The following is a 20,106-nucleotide window of genomic DNA, read 5'->3' as shown; positions in this document are numbered from 1 at the left end:
GATTAGGAGACTCTTTACTTAAGACTTGACTTACATTCATATTATGGTACCAAATAAATGGTAATATTCTAAAGGTGCAGCAGGAGTGGACTAGTTAAGTAACTACTATCTGACTGTGAGTGTGGTAAAGGTTTAAAAATCTTCAGTGAGTTGTGAAGATGTGAGTGATGTAGTAAATGAACAAATCATTTTCACAAACAATAGGTAAAGTATGAGCCTAGTTTTGTTAACTCTAAGATTGCATGTATAGTAGTTTCTTATAGTTTCCAAACTATTGAGTAGAGTTTCCTGTGCTATATAGTAGGTCTTGTTATTTATCTATTTTATATACAGTGCTGTGTATATGTTCATCCCAAATTCCTAATTTATCCCTCCCCCTCACCTTTCTCTTTTGGTAACCAGAAGTTTGTTTTCTTTGTCTTTGAGTCTATTTCTGTTTTGTAAATAGTTGATGTCATTTTTTTAGATTCTACATAGAAGCAATATCATGTGATTTTTTAATTCACTAAAATGTCAACATGGTTACTTCTAGGTGATAGAGGTCTTGCTATTTATTATGTTTTTACCCAAATACATCATATATCCAATATATTTCATCACATAAAGTGTATTTGAAAAATACGTATCTTCACATGACATAACTTCCTGTCTTCTGCTGCTTTTCCCTAAACAAGTTTTAGCTCTGATACACATTGGGTCACTTTCATTTGAGTCCTGTGTGATAAAGAAGATTAACAGTGTTGTCTCTTTGGGGCAGGGGGGAGCACAGGACGAGGGGAAGGTCCCAGTGAAACACAGCCACCAGGTCCTGCTGACCCTGAGACCAAATCTGAGCTCTCTGTTAACGACCTGCCTTTTCTTGGAACAGGATGGAAAACAAAATCAACTCAGCATTCAAAGTAATGAAGGGCTCCTGTTCAAGGATGGCTTGAATGTCTCCTCTGTTTTCCCTCTAAACTTGGATTTACTTCCAGGGCTGCTCATGTACATCCAGTCTTTAACTGCTCCCGCCGGATTGCAAACACCTGTCTCTGTCCTGGACACGTGGCTTATTTAATAACAGTTTAGTTCATCAGTACGTTTTAGAAGTGAGAGTTGGTTTCAGGTTCTTCATGCTATTTCTGAAACTCCCCGAAAGCTTCCTGAGTCTTAGTAGATTATGTAAGACTGGAGTCAGAGAAAAGCTTTCTGATACCTTCCAGGCAGAAACTGAGCATTCTTTAAGTCTTAAGAAGATTCAAACATACTCTGTGATGGTTTAACCATTGCAACGTCAAAACAACTGAATTTCCTCCTCCCTTTTTTCCCTCTGTAGCTTAAAGGGAGCCGACGCTGGCAACGGGATCCGAGTGTTTGTGCCTGATGTGGGCATGTTCATCGCCAGCCTGACCATCTGGCTGGTCTGTAGGAACATTGTTCAGAAGCCAGTGGCCGAAGAGGCTGCGCAGTGTAACCCGGAGTTTGAGAACGAAGAGTCGGTAAGTCTGAGTCTGGGCCTCTTCCTGCTTTGATTTCTTGGGCCTTGTATGTTGTGACAGTGGACAGTGAGATGTGCACAGAGCTTCACGCCCTCCTGTGCTGGGTGGTTGCTTTGTACACCTCGTGGGGTCCTCAGGCAAGTGCATTCTCACCCACACTCAGCCACAAGGAAACAAGTCCGGGGACGTGAGGGCTGCCCTGTGAGATGCATTAACCCTAAGGGCCTGGGCCTGACCTCGTGTCTCTTCTTTACCATCTGCCCTTAACTCACACTGGGAACCTTTCAAGTTTCTGTCATGGCCCATGCCCTAGATACTTAGTTACTGCAACATTCTTAGAGAAGAAACACCTGGCAGTTGTCAGAGAAAAAAAAAAATTAATTCTACCTTGAAGAAAGCTTCCAGTCTGTGCACCTTGCCATCCTGAGTCAGTGGTTAAATCTGCATGCTTCCATTGAGGTATTTTTTAAAGTACTCTGGAGAAAAAAAGACATGCATTTGGAAGAGTGTAAGAATGAGTGAAACATTTGTGAATTTTTCGCTGGATCAGGGGACACGACAGATTTCACCCCATGGCGAATGGAAGCGGGAGACTGCTGTTGCTCTGTCACTGACCTGTTTGTTCTAATAACTGCACTTTGTCATACGAGTCTAGATAACAGTGACTTAAAAAGTAATTGATCTGGTAGTTGAAAGATAAAATTTACAGGGGGGAAAAAATCCTTAAAAGACTGTATTTGAACATTTGACCCAAGATACTTGTAAGTACTGAATGTTTCATTCATAAGCTTTGGCAAGAAATTAAGCCTATAAAGCTGAAGTTAGTTGAAATTACTTATATTGAGAATGGTAACCACGATGGCATTAAAAAAAGAAAGTTCTCAGTTATGGCAAATAATGTGTGTGCTTCACAAGTGAATAGCATTTTTCCTTGATATTTATTAGAATACAACAATGAAGAAAGAATGAATATGATTCCATAAACCTCTGCAGACTAGAAATGATGTTATTGCCTAAAATCCTTGTGAGCAAAAAATATACAATCCTGTGGCATATGCATATTCTGCTGTTTTTAAGGTAAATGTTAAAAAGGGTACATAGTGTTAAAAATCATTACAGCAAGGTCATAACTACCTATCTCTTGCATTCAAGTTCACTAACTGTACAACATTTGTTAGTGTCCTAGAAATATAATTATGAAGGTGCTTTTCCTTCTGGTTAAGACAGAATTTAAAATTTTAACCTCTGCTTTTACATTTGATATAGTATTTACAGTTTTGAAAAAATCATCTGGCTTAAACAATCACCCTATTTTTTCCAGATTCAGTGAAAATAAATCCATTAACTCAAGCTCTCCGGACTTAGGACTTTTCATTATTTTTTTTTATAAGGCAAAATTTGTTTTCAGTTCTCCTCATATTGTAGATGGAGGGTAAGGGATAGTTACTGTGAACTGAGTGGACTCTGAAGTCAGACTTGGAAGCTGTGTGATGTTGGGAAAATTGTTTATCCTCTTTCCTCTTCTGCAAAGTGGAGATTGTCCTGAGTAATTAATAAAGGGCCACCCGCTTGCCTCCCTCTGTTCTTCTCCAGTTTGAAAGGAAGTAGAACAATCACAAAAATGTCAAATTTAAAGCCCCTTAGAATGAGAGAAAGATAAGTTGGAGGGTGTGTTTGAGGCCAACTCACTCAGTAAAGGACTTCCTTCCTTGCCATCGGTAACGGACAACCGTGACTGAATTACAAAGCTTCCTACAGAAAGAACTTCTGTCTCCAGTTCAAACACTGTTTTGCCATAAAACTAGGAAAACCTGCACTGACTACGGAAGATAAGGGATGTTAGGTCAAGGTCACCCATCTGGTGAAGAAGAGACACGACGTCACTGACCGATACTAAAATCATGTTTCCTTCCTGAGTCCCCTCTGTTCTCCAGGATGGGCTCATGATACCTCTCTCCCATTTGAAATTTGTCTAAATATCTGCACCCTATATATTATTGATTACATTACTTAATGATAAAAAGGGGTAGATTCTCTAAGCATTATTTTTGGGGAGCTTTGAAAATGAAAGTATGAAAGCGTTAGTCACTCAGTCATGTCCAACTCTTTGCGACTCCATGTACTGTAGCCTGCCAGGCTCCTCTGTCCATGGAATTCTCCAGGCAGGAATACTGGAGTGGGTTGCCATGCCTTCCTCCAGGGGATCTTCCCAACCCAGATATTGAACCCGGGTCTCCTGCTAGGGGTCGGACACGACTGAGCGACTTCACTTTCACTTTTCACTTTCACACATTGGAGAAGGAAATGGCAACCCACTCCAGTGTTCTTGCCTGGAGAATCCCAGGGACGGGGGAGCCTGGTGGGCTTCCGTCTATGGGGTCACACAGAGTCGGACACGACTGAAGTGACTTAGCAGCAGCAGCAGCTCCTGCATTGCAGGCAGATTCTTCACTGTCTCACTCATCAGAAAAACCCTTAATATTGAAAATGCTAAATATCATTACTGTAAATTTGAGTTCCCTCTAGGTTAAATTTGTTTGCACCTAATTTAGATACTAGTTTCCATAGTCTCAGTACATTCTAGCCCCAGGTGGCCCAGGGGAGCAGGCTAGAGTGACTGTCCAGAGATGAATCCAGGAGGAAATTTTTCTTACTGGGGAACCATCTGGCTGGAGTCTGAAAAGAATATAAATACACAGCCAAAATAAGCAGGAGAATTTATTTTATTTTGAAGTCCCTAGCATACTTCCTGCGACTCGTAAATCTTGGCGACTGTGTTCTAGATTGCTTGGTTTTTGAGGATCCTTTGAAAGGACAGTGTTTGCTGGCGTTGCTTCTTCTCTCATTTATCTCAGTGGAGAAATGGCAGATTAATCAACCCTCTGGTGCCTGGGAGAATTGCTTTTCAAATCCAGCTTTGTTTCAGAGTAGCAAGTAATCCCTGGAGAATACTTAGGACTCTTCCTGAATCTCCATTGACTTAATAATGAGACTTAAATTCACTGTTTTAAAGGGCATCACAAATCCAAGGATTCTCTCGAAAAAAACCCGTGGGCATGGAGTGGGGGAGGAAGCTTTGCCCTGTTCTTGAATTTTACAGAAAACAAACCTCGGTCAAGAACCAACTCCCCAAGTGCCATGAAAGATTCTTTGCCAACTGACATACTTGTGGTCTTGTTTATTTGTTCCTTTTAATTCAGAAGCAGATTGACAAATCATAACTGAAAGATTCAGATTCTTAAGTCTTTAAAAAAAATGAGTTGCGTTATGAGAGTTAAATTGTGTAGAAAGGTTATCTGTGCAGTAAAACACCAGTGACATCAGTAATTTCACCAAGTTGATAGTATCTGCATATTTATGTACTTCTAGCTCTTTCTTGCTATTTAATGAGATTTCAGGCTTTATTTTATTTTGAAACAAAGAGTAGTTTAATATGAAAACAAATTTATGATAAATGTTTATTCAAATAGGATTTTTAGTCTTGACTTAGTCTGCTGCAAGTGGCCTCTTCTATATAGTCTAACACATCCAATATGAATGATATAAAGAATATTTTGGTGTCAGATATAGCCCATCCATTAAGAATCAGGGATGAAGCATTTAAATCTCACTAACATTATTTAGACATTCTTTCTGAATCTCAAAGCTACAACCCCTTCATAATACCTAAAGTCCTTTAGGCTACCGTGGTGTCTGGCACAGAAAGTGGCTAACTGGCCTGCGAGTCAAGCTTCAGATTTGAAGCTCTAGTTGCTATTTTTTTGAGAGCAAGAAACAAAGAATGGAAGAAATCCATCTCTTTATTAATGACTAATAAAGAGTGTAGTATAATTAATATATTATAGCATATATTAATTATATTAATCGTTAGGCATCTGCTCAGTCCCCACCCAAGATCTAGTCCAGAGTCACCTGCTTAACATCCTCTAGATCCTGGTTTTCCAGCTCAGACTCTGTCATCCCTCTCTGTTGGTCTTCGGTTACAGATATCATTACTGACCCTGAGCCACCCGTTTTCTCTGATCAGAACCAGCTAAATTTAGCTCTTCTGACTGCTGTTCCTTCTCTAGAAATGAAGAATTCAGGGAGAGATGACAAAAAGCCACAGTTTTGAGGGCATATAGACCACTCCTGTTGCTTAAAAGTGTCCATAAAGTTTCAGGATCCAAATAATCACTTGTGATGAACTAAGCTGCAAAGAAAATACATGCCTTTGTTATTAAAGCATCAAAAAGTTGAGCAGTGCGGTGGCCCTGGAATCCACTGCTTTTCTTTCCCATCCCTCCATGCACCCCACTGTCCATCCATCTATTTTGCCCTCCAGTTAGAACTTTTTACGGAGCCTGTGCTCTGCTCAGAGCACTATGCCAGTTCTAGGGTGGAATGAGTGTTTAATTAATTTTGAATTTATTTCTGCATATGGTATGAGAGTGGTCCAGTTTCTTTCTTTTGCAGGTAGCTGTCCAGTTTTCACAACAGCACTGAAGAGACTGTCTTTTCTCCACTGTATATTCTTGCCTCCTTTGTCATAGATTAATTGACCATAAATAGGTGGGTTTTTTTCTGGGCTTTCTACTGTGTTCCATTGATCTCTGTGTATGCATTTTGTCCTAGTACCATTCTGTTTTGATTTCTGTAGGTTTGTAATATAGTTTGAAATTAGAGTATGATACCTCTCGTTTTTGTGCTGTCTCAAGATTGTTTTGGCTCTTTGGGGGTTTTTGTGGTTCCATAAAAACTCTTAGGATTTTCTGTTCTAGATCTGTGAAAAATGCCATTGTTACTTGGGGTGTGTGTGTGTGTGTGTGTATGCTTAGTTGCTCAGTCATGTCTGACTCTTTGTGACCCCATGGAGTGTAACCCTCCAGGCTCCTGTATCCATGAGGTTCTCCAGGCAAGACAGGCAAGAATACTGGAGTAGTCATTCCCTTCTCCAGTGGATCTTCCCAACCCAGGGATCAAACCTGGATTTCCTGCATTGCAGGCAGATTCTTTACCATTTGATATTGCATTGAATCTATATTGCTTTGAGTCGTATGGCCATTTTAGCAATGCTAATTCTACCAATCCTTGAGCATACTATATCTTTCCATTTATTTGTGTCATCTTCATTTTCTTTCATCAATGTCTTATAGTTTTCAGAGTTTAAGTCTTTAATCTCTTTGGTTAAATTTATTCCTAGGTATTTTATTCTTTTTGATGCAATTATAAGCACAATTACTTTCTTAATTTCTTCAGCATTTCAAAAAGAACTTCAGTTCTTTTTTTATATATTCAAAGTCTTTGTTGAAGTTCTCACTGTATTCATCCTTATCCCAAGGTCAGGGAGCATCTTTTGACCATAGCTTTGAATTCTTTGGACTTCCCTGGTGGCTCAGGCAGTAAGGAATCTGCCTGCAATGCTGGAGACCTGGGTTCTATCCCTGGGTGGGAAGATCCTCTGGAGAAGGGAACAGCTACCCAGTCCAGTATTCTGGACTGGAGGAGCCTGGAGGGCTACAGTCCATAGGGTTGCAAAGAGTCAGACACTACTGAGCGAATTTCACATCACTTGAATTCTTTATCAGAGAGATTACTTATTTCCATATCATTAAGGTCTTTTTCTGAGGTTTTCTCTTGTTTTTGAGGTTTTTGTCTTATTTTTTCTTTTTAGCATATTTCCCCAGCTTCCTGACTGTTTCTATGAAGTAGGCAAAACTGCTGCCTCTCAGTCTTGAAGGCGTGGCCTTGTGTAGGTGATAATCCTTCTTCTTCAACCCTTACTTAGCTCATCTGTCTGTACTAAGTCACTTCAGTTGTGTCTGACTCTTTGTGATCCCATGGACTGTAGCCCACCAGGCTCCTCTGTTATGAGATTCTCTAGGCAAACATACTGGAGTGAGTTGCCATTTCCTTCTCCAGAGGATCTTTCTAACCCAGGGATAGTGCCTGCATTTCATGTCTCCTGCATTGGCAGGTGGGTTTTTTTTTTTTTTTTTTTACCACTAGCGCCATCCTAGCTTGGCTATCTCTCAAAACTTTGTAGTTGTCGATACACCTAATTTGGCCTTGGAGCACGGAATGAAGTAGGTCAAAGGCTAATAGAGTTTTGCCAAGAGAACGCACCGGTCATAGCAAACACCCTCCTCCAACAACACAAGAGAAGACTCTACACATGGACATCACCAGATGGTCAACACCAAAATCAGATTGAGTATATTCTTTGCAGCCAAAGATGGAGAAACTCTATACAGTTAGCATAAATAAGACAGGGAGCTGACTGTGGCTCAGATCATGAACTCCTTATTGCCAAATTCAGACTTAAATTGAAGAAAGTAGGGAAAACCACTAGACCATTCAGATATGACCTAAATCAAATCCCTTATGATTATACAGTGGAAATGAGAAATAGATTTAAGGGACTAGATCTGATAGATAGAGTGCCTGATGAACTATGGATGGAAGTTCATGACTTTGTACAGGAGACAGGGATCAAGATCATCCCCATGGAAAAGAAATGCAAAAAAGAAAAATGGCTGTCTGAGGAGGCCTTACAAATAGCTGAGAAAAGAAGAGAAGCAAAAAGCAAAGGAGAAAAGGAGAGATATAAGCATCTGAATGCAGAGTTCCAAAGAATAGCAAGGAGAGATAAGAAAGCCTTCCTCGGTGATCAATGCAAAGAGATAGAGGAAAACAACAGAATAGGAAAGACTAGAGATCTCTTCAAGAAAATTAGAGATACCAAGGGAACATTTCGTGCAAAGATGGGCTCGATAAAGGACAGAAATGGTATGGACCTAACAGAAGCAGAGATATTAAGAAGAGGTGGCAAGAATCCACAGAAGAACTGTACAGAAAAGATCTTCATGACCCAGATCATCACGATGGTGTGATCACTCACCTAGAGCCAGACATCTTGGAATGTGAAGTCAAGTGGGCCTTAGAAAGCATCACTCTGAACAAAACTAGTGGTGGTGATGGAATTCCAGTTGAGCTATTTCAAATCCTGAAAGATGATGCTGTGAAAGTGCTGCACTCAATATGCCAGCACATTTGGAAAACTCAGCAGTGGCCACAGGACTGGAAAACGTCAGTTTTCATTCCAATCCCAAAGAAAGGCAATGCCAAAGAATGCTCAAACTACCGCACAATTGCACTCATCTCACACGCTAGTAAAGTCATACTCAAAATTCTCCAAGCCAGGCTTCAGCAGTACGTGAACCGTGAACTTCCAGATGTTCAAGCTGGATTTAGAAAAGGCAGAGGCACCAGAGATCAAATTGCCAACATCCGCTGGATCATGGAAACAGCAAGAGAGTTCCAGAAAAACATCTATTTCTGCTTTATTGACTATGCCAAAGCCTTTGTGTGGATCACAATAAACCGTGAAACATTCTGAAAGAGATGGGAATACCAGACCACCTGACCTGCCTCTTGAGAAACCTGTATGCAGGTCAGGAAGCAACAGTTAGAACTGTACATGGAACAACAGACTGGTTCCAAATAGGAAAAGGAGTACGTCAAGGCTGTATATTGTCACCCTGCTTATTTAACTTATATGCAGAGTATATCATGAGGAACACTGGGCTGGAAGAAGCACAAGCTGGAATCAAGATTGCTGGAAGAAATATCAATAACCTCAGATATGCAGATGACACCACCCTTATGGCAGAAAATGAAGAGGAACTAAAAAGCCTCTTGATGAAAGTGAAAGAGGAGAGTGAAAAGTTGGCTTAAAGCTCAACATTCAGAAAACAAAGATCATGGCATCTGGTCCCATCACTTCATGGGAAATAGATGGGGAAACAGTGGAAACAGTGTCAGACTTTATATTTTTGGGCTCCAAAATCACTGCGAATGGTGATTGCTGCCATGAAATTAAAAGACCCTTACCCCTTGGAAGGAAAGTCATGACCAACCTAGATAGTATGTTATAAAGCAGAGACATTACTTTGCAAACCAAGGTCTGTCTAGTCAAGGCTATGGTTTTTCCAGTGGTCATGTACGGATGTGAGAGTTGGACCGTGAAAAAAGCTGAGCACCAAAGAATGGATGCTTTCCAACTGAAGACTCTTGAGAGTCCCTTGGACTGCAAGGCGATCCAACCAGTCTGTTCTAAAGGAAATCAGTCCTGGGTGTTCATTGGAAGGACTGATGCTAAAGCTGAAACTCCAATACTTTGGCCACCTCATGCGAAGAGTTGACTCATTGGAAAAGACTCTGATGCTGGGAGGGATTGGGGGCAGGAAGAGAAGGGGACGACAGAGAATGAGATGGCTGGATGGCATCACCAACTTGATGGACATGAGTTTGAGTGAACTCCGGGAGTTGGTGATGGACAGGGAGGCCTGGCATGCTATGATTCATGGGATCGCAAAGAGTCAGACACGACTGAGAGACTAAACTGAACTGATACACCTAATTTATCCCTGAAGCGGCCCTGTTGTTGAGGGCATATTGGGAGCTGTCAGTGCTTGATGGGGTAGAGATTCTCCTTCAGGACTCTGGTCGAAGTCAGAGCTTCAGACAGCAGCAGCTTCTAAAGCACGGAGACACATACAGTCCTAGGGCTGTGATTATAATCCCTGCTGCTCTCCAGATGTAGGGTCTGGAGGTGTCCTCTGGGCAACAATTGCAGAAATTGGGACTCTGGAGGGTTACACAAGCTCCCTCTGGAGTCTGGCTGAGCGGCAGCAAGGCCACGGGGGTTCGAGGATGATGTCTCATGGTTCACTTCCCAGGGGCCCCTCCTTCACCTCTAGCTGTGAGGGAAACCTGAGGCTCTAGGTTCCACAGATGGATCTTTTTCACAGGAAGCTTGGGGCTGTGTTTGTCTGCTGGCCTGCGGTGCCTGGGGATGGTGGCCTGATAAGAGCTCTCTCTCTGCTTGTTACTGTCCCGTGGGGCTTGGGGTCTCCAGTCCTACTGGCTACCGGGGCATGTCCGCATATGCACTGTGTATGCTCCTGCTGGGCTCAGCCGGAGGGTGTGGGGGCTGGACTTGCTCCCTTGCTTTGGGGAGACAGGGGGAGAGTGACTGACTTAGGTGGGAGCACAGTGGCGCCTCAGTCTCCGGGCAGTGTCTTCCTTCCCGCACCCTCCAGTAGGCCTCCTGGGATTCGCGAATGACTGTCCCTTACACACAGTGTCAGCAGGTGTCACACTCTGGGCATTTCACCTCTCTCAGGGTGAGTTCAACCTGGTCCCTTCCCTACCTGCCTAGCTGTGGCCCTTCCTATCCTCTGCTGTGGACCAGGTGTTCAGCTAGTTCTCAGGTCCTTTCCAGGGAAAACTGACTCATGTGTAACTGTATATTTCTAGTTATGTCCTCCCATGAACATATCTGTCATGTCTTTGGGAGGAGGTGGGTTTAGGCTCTTCGTTCCTCACCACCTTGAACTGACCTTGACCTGGGAATTTGTAAAGGTCCAGGTGCAGACTGCATCCAGATATGTTCAGTCAGAATTCTGGGAGGCAGGCGAATGTTTGGTGGTACCAGGATTGTTTTATTAAAGCTCCCCAGGCCTGCGGGCCTGGATAGCCTAGTGGGTTGCTGCCCGCTAACTTGTTCTGCCTTAACTTGTCCTTTATTGAACTTGTATTGCTCTGTAGGAGGTGGTTGAAAGCATGCATCTCTATACTCATGCTTCTAAATGGAACAGGGAACAATTTAACTGTGCTTATACATTTAGAAAAGTAATCTTCCTAAAACAAGCTTAGTAACAGAATAAAATCTTGGCTTTGTCTGCACAATGCTGTCATGATAGGTTTACGTGATGCACGTGACCCCTGCCAGCATGGCTCTGGAGCTCTCTGGGTACTGTGTCCATGGGGACACTGTGGAGGATGGTGGACGTTTGTCTTTGGTGATGAGTCACAGCACTTGCCTCTTCCTTCCATGGACTCTTCTGTTGAGATGACTCCACTCCATGAAGATAAATTGTTAACTTTCAATAATAAACAATGAGTAAATAACTTGCAACATTTTAGGAAACTGCTCCCTTTGCTTCTGGATCTGCTGGCTCATTATCTGTGCCTCTGATGCTCTCCCATCAAAGCGTCTTTTCGAGCATGGTTTAAGCCACAAGGAAGAGGAGGATGGAGTCCATGGTCTGAGGAGCTCTGGGCTTATATCTAAAGTTTGCCTGAAATCAGAAAGAGATTCCATTAGATAAATCACCTCAATATGTTTTCCAGTCAAGGGAGTCTGCCTGGCATCCAACTCAAACACAAGGCTTCCAGATAGGGTGAGTTTGTCTGTGGTCGCAGGTATCAGGAAGAGTGTGGATTCTAATATGGCTGTTTCCACATCATCTCATGCAGCCCTTTAATCAGACAAGTTCCTGGGACTCGCTTCTGGAATTCCTGATTCAGGAACTGTGAGGTGGAGCCTGGTAATCTGTCTCTTAAAGAGCCCCAGGTGAGCCTTGGATTTAGTCCAAGACAGGTAGATTCATTTAGTGCTGGGGATAAGGAAAAATGAATGTCTGGGTTCTACTGGAAGTAATTGGTGGTGTCTTCCTGGTCCAGAACTGAGTGGGAGTAACTGCTAATGCTTGTCTGCTGGGGACGAGGCTGCAGGGCTGGATGCGGTGATGGGATGAGGCATGGAGGCTTGGGTCCAGGCTCAGGGAACCATGACCTTACACCCAGTTGACTCCATAGCACTTGGAGTGTCCTCACGTGACATGAGATGCTACCTGAGTACATCTGGCACATTTTGAAGTCAGAGACTTTTAAAGAAGATGAGTCAAAGCACTTGCATTTCTTTACATAAGCTATAGACTTCAACCTAGACAATGCTGATATGTAATATTTTATTAGGCTTTTTAAAGTATAAAGGCTTTCTTTATCTTTCATTTCTAAGATAGCTCAGGAGCTAGAAAGATAAATCTTTATTTACAGCTACTCCTTCTTATGAAGAAACCGAAAGTCAAAGTTTAAGCATACTTCTCCAGGCAAGAATACTGGAGTGGGTTGCCATTCCCTTCTCTAGGAGATCTTCCCCAAACCAGGGATGGAATCCAGGTCTCCTGCATTGCAGGCAGATTCTTTACCAGATGAACCACCAGAGAAGCCCTTCCCAGGTGGTGCTAATGGTAAAGAACCTACCTGCCAATTCAGGAGACGGTAGGAAACGGGAGTTCAATCCCTGGGTCAGAAGATCCCCTGGAGGAGAGCGTGGCAACCCACTCCAGTATTCTTGCCTGGAAAATCCCATGGACAAAGGAGTCTGGAGGGCTACACCCCATAGGGTCCCAAATAGTCAGACAGGACTAAAGCAACTTAGCATGCACTCCTTGTTAGCTCCAAGGCCAGGATCCAGTTGAGTTCCAACGTGGGGACAGATTTTAGCTCCAGCAGCCCAGCCTGCTTGCTGGTGAGTGAACCGAGGGGCTTCCAGGGCGTTGGTGTTTATGCTGCTCCAGATGGATCATTTCGGGGAGAAGACCAGCCTGATGTGACTAATGGCACTTCTGGCCCCAGCCAGGATGTTGGGGCTCACTTTTGGCTCCCTCTCAGTTTGGCAGGTTTAGAAAGTGTTTTCAATTGAAAGCCCCAGGGATTCCGGTACAAAAGTGCTGAAAAACCTCAAGTACACTGGTCTGTTTATAAAAATCACAGGGTCCATGTCCCGCCCAGGAGAGGTTGGGGAAATGCATTCATCTAAACTCGAGAAGGTTCTTGACTAGAGATTTCTATCTGATTTAATCTACATCCATAGCAATTCCATAATTAAGCAATAAGTCACTTATTGTGAAAGTTAGGAGTGTGTTTCTGACTGTGACCCAGGCAACCCTAGCTGTGTTCCCTCTCTCTGTCTCCTTGGTCAAGTACGGAGACTGAAGGTTTTGGACTAATTTTCTTCCTCTAGAGGCATTTTTAGGATGTTGCCCACCTACTGTACAAGGAGTATTAAGCAACAAATGCCCATGTGTATGGTGATATGGGTGTCATAGCAACAGCATCCCTGGATCAGTCCCCACAGCATCTCAGCTTTGGGAGATGGAGAAGTTGAAAGAAAGCTGGCCTGGGAGCCGGGGCCTTAGATGCTGGGGAGGGGCTTTCCCGGTGTGGGGACAGCACATACCAAGGCAGAGAGCCTGTGGATTCCAGGTTCTCTGCATGGTTCCCTGTGTGTGATGTTTCTGGGCCAAGAGATGAGGCTAAAGTTGGAGAAAGAGACTGGTCCCAGGTATGGCAACTCCAACAGGTAGGCAGCTTTGTGTTCTCTCCAGGTCACCTCCTCAGAACCCACTTTGACAGTGAGCCTCAGGTAGACCTCTCCAATTCTCACCTCCGTCCACACTTCAGGTTCCTCACTAGCTGCCCCTGTGATGCCGCCACCTTAGAACTGGCTTCCCAGCTTGCTCCATGACTGGTCGTCCTGATTTCATCCACAAAGACAAGAGCTCCCTCTGATTCTCCTTCATCCCTCCCCCTACCATGTGACACTTACCAGCTGGGGCCTGCTGACTGGTCTTAAGAGACGCTTGCCCAAGATGTGAACCCTCTTCAGCTCCACTCCCCAACCCCTCTTCCAGCAGCACAGCCTCCTGGCTGCAGGGCCCCCTTGCTCTTCCCCTACTGCAGCCACTAGAGTTGCTCTGGGAAAGAGATCCCGTTGTCCCCTTCACATGGTGGAGTGGTTGGTGATCAGAGTCCTCTTAGCCTGGGTTCAAGAGAAGTGAAGCATCAGGCAAGTCCTGCTCTGAGTTCAGCCACCTCTCGGAGAGTTTTGCTTTGAAACTCCCTCTGTGGGTGATGCAGGGTGGGGGGGTGGGATTCCTCCTGGTACCCCAGCTCTCTAGCTCTCCCATTGTCCCAGGTGGGGGCCGAGCACCTGTGCATAGGTGGGGCTGCTGGTGTTGCTCTGACCGGAGCTCAGCCCCCATGTCTCTACGACGTGGGATGCAGGGGCATCAGCTGACGGTGAGGAGGAGGAGCAGGTGGACGAGGAAGTGGGTCTGGGGGTGCGCTGTGGAGGCTCGGCCAGCCCTTCCTGCTGCCTGGAAGGCTCTGGCTAGAATCACCCCATGGCTGGTGGCTCAGTGACATTCAGAGTTCAGCTTAAATGTCACCTCCTCAGAGAGGCTCTCCCTGAACTCCAGATCTAAAATAGCCGCCCTGACTCCCTCAATCACATAACTCTGTTTCAATTCTTGGGATAGCAAGTGTCGCTGTGAGATAGTTAGTTGTTGACTTATCTGTGTCTCTTACCAGTATGTGTGCTCTTCTGTCTCTTACTAGTGACACTGAGGCATACTGGGCTCTGAGCCAATGGAAAAATCTTAATGCATAAGCCTGAGACATTCTTCTTCCTTCTGAAAAAAGTACAAATGTGCTATGATGAAATACAGTATAATGCAAAACCCAATTTGGGTATACGGACTTGAATAGCCTGGGATTACATCCTCATGTGTGTGTGTGTGTGTGTGTGTATTGTCTGTATGTATTGTCTGTATCTATGTATGGTGTGCCTGTGTGTCTTTGTGTGCATGTATTTGCGTGTATGCGTGCACAGGGGTGGGAGTGCATCCTGTAGCCTTGGCTTCATTCAGTTCAGTTCAGTTCAGTTCAGTCGCTCAGTCGTGTCTGACTCTCCGCGACCCCATGAATCACAGCACGCCAGGCCTCCCTGTCCATCACCAACTCCCGGAGTTCACTCAAACTCATGTCCATAGAGTCGGTGATGTCATCCAGCCATCTCACTCTCGGTTGTCCCCTTTTCCTCCCGCCCCCAACCTTTCCTAGCATCAGAGTCTTTTCCAGTGAGCTGACTCGTCGCATGAGGTGGCCAAAGTATTGCAGTTTCAACTTTAGCATCAGTCCTTCCAATGAACACCCAGGATTGATCTCCTTTAGAATGGACTGGTTGGATCTCCTTGCAGTCCAAGGGACTCTCAAGAGTCTTCTCCAGCACCACAGTTCAAAAGCATCAATTCTTTCATTAACAGCCAATAAATCCCAAGTGGTCTGTACCCACCTAGGCAAACAGCAGGTCTGAGCCCTCAGGTCACTCAGCACTTACTGAGCTGTGCACCAGCCTCCTATGTCCATCTTCCTCCAGTGAGATGGAAGCTCAGACACCAGCAGTGAATATTATGTAATTCTGAATTAAGCATATTAAGAAATATATATATGTATATATAAATATATATCTGAAAAAAAACAAAGACCCTAATTGGAAAAGAAATAGGTACCCTGGTGTTCTCAGCAGCACTATTTACAACAGCCAAGACACAGAAGCAACCTAAACATTCATCTACAGAAGAATGGATAAAGAAGATGTGATTGAGATATGTACACACACACACACACACACAATGGACTATGTATACACACACACACACACACACACACAATGGACTATGTATACACACACACACACACACACACAATGGACTATTACTCAGCCACAAAATGAAATAATACATTTGCAGCAACATGGATGAACTTGAAGGGCATTATGCTCAGTGAAATAAGTCAGAGAAAGATAAGTAGTGTTTGATATCACTTATGTGTGAACTATAAAAAATACAACAAGCTAGTGAATGAAACAAAAAAGAAGCAGACATGCACATGTAGAGAACAAACTAGTAGTTAGTAGTGGGATAGGGGAAGAAAAGACTTATTATGGAATGAGGTGAGAAATTATATGTGTGAAATCTTTGAAACTGTAAAGCACCATAGAGTTTAAAGGATCTTTCATTCAATAAAATTTTTTAAAAAGAAAGAAACTTTAAAATGGGAAAATGAAGCAAACGGGTACTGCTTGGATTCGATGTCTGATTTGGGCCTCAGAGTTATCTGATTCTGCAGAAGCTGCTGTCTTTTCAAGCTGAAGCCTGTCCTGCATCTGAGACAGGCTCCTTTTGTCTTAAGGGAATGGTTTATATTTATAATTCCTTAAAAAATATCCTAACACTTCCAGGGAAAGATTGTAATTATCCAAAAAAATTCTTATGTATTCTTTAAAAATGAACACAAAAGCCCATGGTATACACAGTTTAAAATAATCCATGTAAGTGTGTATGTGTTGTGCGTGTGTTTCCTTCTGAATCTCTAGTGATGGTCCTGAGGTCCCACGTCGTCTGGGATTGGACCCATGCACAATTCTCTAAAAGGATGAGATAGGAAGCGACTGTTTATTTAGCCAAGTAGCCGGGACCACTCGTCCTCCCACGGGCAGGAAATACTAAAATAGTGAACAAAGATAAACTCCAGAAAGAAAAGGGATTTCCTCAGCGCTGATCTGGCCCTTCCTTTCCATTCAAGTCCATTCATCAAACTTCCCATCACCTTAGTGGCACACTAAGTAAATCTGGGGAACCAAACCCAGATTGCTGAAAGTTTGCTAAGTTATGAATAGGTGTTTCAGACAGTTTTGGCTTCTGTGTGTAAAATAAAATGAGCTCGTGTAGGTGAGATGACCTGCCATTGAGGACCCTATGATTAGCGATGCTTCCTGTTTATGCCTTGAAGAAAGATCAAAGTTCTTTGGGCTTCACACAGGGACCATCAGAGACCTCAGGGGGCTTACGTGGTTGAGTGGTAGTCTGCATTTTTTCCTCATTTCTGAAATTCACCTCACTGACCTACCGGTAAATTATAATATTCTGGGTGGATAGGCAGACACTGCAGTGTTTTCTGTTTTTCATTTATTTAGGCTGGAGGAGAAAAAATAGACTCCGAAGAGGCCCTGATCTATGAAGAGGACTTAGATGAAGGAGACGGTGCTGAAGGCGATTTGGAGGAAAGCACAAAATTAAAACTCTTCCGCAGGCTGGCCTCCGTGGCCTCCAAGCTGAAGGAGTTTATTGGCAACATGATAACCACTGCGGGGAAGGTTGTTGTGACGATTTTACTGGGTTCATCAGGTGAGAACCTCCAAGTCCTGGGGCGCACAGGGAGCTAGCTGGCGAATGATGAAAAAAGGAAACCGTTCTATTCCGCGGCAACAGAATCATAACTGTAGCTTTTGTGAAACTGGCCACGTGTACAAACCACACACACACACACACGTAGCTTTTCCCGTTCAGTTGTAGGTATTAAGTTTTAGATGGTTTCTGTTAACCTCTGTAGAGCAATCTTTTCCCTTAGCAGTTAGGTGGCATTGTTTTCTACGTGACCAACAGGACCACTGTTCACCTCCCTCAGAGCCTGTGGTTGGTGATCTGTGACAAGGGACCCTTTTCTGTCCCCATTCAGAGCTACACATGGGCTTTCGGGAGCTTGTCTGTTTACACTGAGTCATTAGGTCTCTTAATTTAACTCTTCAGGATAGAGTGTTTTTCTTCCCCTGTTTAGATGGTAATCTCGCAGCACACACGCCCACTTCCTCTCCCTGTTGGCTGCAGGCTGCTCCTTCCATAAAAACCTTATCTCCATCTTTGCCCCATCCCCATTGCCCCAGAGCTGCTGGGAACTTTATTCCATCCTGCTTCTGTGAAGTTTCACGAGATGAAGCAACTGTTTTTCCATAGGAGAGTTAAAAGATAGAAAAGTGAAGAGTATTTCTCAAGAAATGTAACTCAGGACTTGAATGAGAAGTTGTTTCAAAATGCTCCCTGCAAAGTTTTTAAATGCCCATGAAGGAATGATTTCATTTGACATTTCCACTTTTCGTGATAGAGCAAATCACAGTTTGTCGGGCAGGACAAAGATTTAGTGAGGTTTTATCTGCCACTGAATGCAGTATTATCATGAACCCTTGTCAACAGACAAGCAAAAGTAAATCATTATTTAAAAAATTTATCGAGGACAGTTAGAATGGACATGCAGTATTCCTGAAAAACTGGGAGAGAAATAGAGAGATGGAAAGAGGCAAGTAAACATCCTAAATTCTACTGGTTGGAGAAGTGAATGTTGTCGGGGCTTAAGTGCCACAGGTAGGATTTCTTCATCATCTGATATTTCCCCATGTTTACAAATTTCACTTCACATGTGACTTTTTTTCACAATACAAATAGCACTAATTCTGATTTCATCAAGAGATTGTGGTGGATTTTACTCCAAGCATACGAGGCATTCCTCATCATCCCAAGAGTGACGGAGGCTGAGCTGTGGGGGGTTTCCTTTCCACGTTTCTCACACGTGCCCCGCCCCCTCAGGGATGATGCTGCCTTCTCTGACCTCATCAGTGTACTTCTTCGTGTTCCTGGGCCTGTGCACCTGGTGGTCCTGGTGCCGGACTTTCGACCCCTTGCTGTTCAGCTGCCTCTGCGTCCTGCTGGCCATCTTCACCGCGGGACACCTGATCGGACTCTATCTGTACCAGTTCCAGTTCTTCCAGGAAGCCGTTCCCCCCAATGACTACTACGCCAGGTAAGAGGCATTGCTGGACATTTGACGATTCCATAGATAATCCTTGAGCCCTTGGGAGGACCCTACCGGGCCCTGAGCATCTGCTAAGTTTCTTCTGATGCCCACTGGTGGGTCAGCTGGGCTTTGGTGGGGATGAGGGTGTGGTCTCTGCCTTGACTGTACTGGCCACACAGTCTGAAGAGAAGAGGTTGCTTCAGGTGGGGGTGCTGCTGGGGTGAAGCAGAGGGAAGCTGCTGCTTTCAGCAAAGAGCAAACACATGGTCTCTGTTGAGGAAGGAGACCAGGGAGAATGTTTTATAGCAAAGAATAAGAAGGATATGTCAGAGTATCGGTGGGAGGGAGCTCTTGAGGGCAAACAGAGGACAAATTGAGGGTCAAAAAGAACTGAGTGACCATAAAAATGTAAAAGTAAAAACACATGAGTCTGTGTGTGTATGTGTGTGGGAGCGTGACAGAGAGAGAGAAAGGTGAGAGAGAGATTTTATGTGCTTCAGTTGAAGTTGACTGTTATCCCAAAGTCTTATATGAAAATGAGAATTCAAGGTAAAGAACCCAGCATTTATTTTGACTTTTTGGAAGGAATTCTAAGCTGTTCTCAGTTAATGAGGAAAAACTCCTCCTGACAGGATGTCTTTAGCTAATGAAGGGAAAGGAGTGCTAGAATTAGAAAACTACCATTTACCAATTCTTCGTGAGATACTTAAATCTATTCACAAATTGAAACCATGACTTAAAGAGGCTCCCGGGATGAAGATTGTTGGCAAGGATGACAGAGTATAAGCTCACTGATTATTTGCTAATTGCAAAGGGAAAAGCCCCTTCTGGGGTAGTCAGCACCTTGACCAGTTGATCCAAACAAACTTTACTGGAGTGGGGTCCCTTGACCTTTCAGACTTCTAGGCTGGATGCAGTGTGGGGAATGAGGCACTGTATTGCTAAGGCTTTAGACCTAACCTCTAATTTCCAGGAAATATAAGGGGCAGGAATGAGGTTTAATTGACTCCACAGGGAATCAGTCATTAAATCCAGACTGTAGAACATAAGGGAAGCAACCTGGTCTCTTCAAAAGTCAGCGTTCTGAAAAAGAAGTGTGCGGAGGGTGGGAGTGATGGTTGCTAAGCGCTGGAGGGTGGGGAGCATAGGCAGAGGTGGAAAAAGGTACATATTTTCAGGGATGAGATTAGTAAACACTGAGGATCTATATACAGGGGCACTGTAGTAGTAGCAATGCATTGTAATAACATTGTGCGGACATGTGCTGAGAGTAGACCTTAAACTTTCATACCACAAAAAGAAAAGTGTAGCTATGTGAAGTGATTAT

At 43.8% G+C, this 20,106-nt stretch overlaps 1 protein-coding gene across 1 annotated transcript in view; it reads left to right on the top strand.

The window, feature by feature from the left end:
• PIEZO2 (piezo type mechanosensitive ion channel component 2) overlaps positions 1-20,106 on the top strand; it is a 249,057-nt gene that overhangs the window by 132,819 nt on the left and 96,132 nt on the right. The window contains exons 5-7 of the mRNA XM_055417223.2: positions 1,316-1,478; positions 17,128-17,338; positions 18,572-18,785. Of these exons, the coding sequence (XP_055273198.2) occupies positions 1,316-1,478; positions 17,128-17,338; positions 18,572-18,785 (588 nt within the window). The remainder of the gene's footprint in view (positions 1-1,315; positions 1,479-17,127; positions 17,339-18,571; positions 18,786-20,106) is intronic.

This window comes from Moschus berezovskii, chromosome 28 (genome assembly GCF_049115385.1).
Source record: "Moschus berezovskii isolate FMDL1 chromosome 28, NW_MosBer_1.0, whole genome shotgun sequence".
Lineage (NCBI taxonomy): Eukaryota > Metazoa > Chordata > Mammalia > Artiodactyla > Moschidae > Moschus > Moschus berezovskii.
Note: the sequence above shows the minus strand (reverse complement) of the source record. Positions and strands in the feature narration are given on the sequence as shown.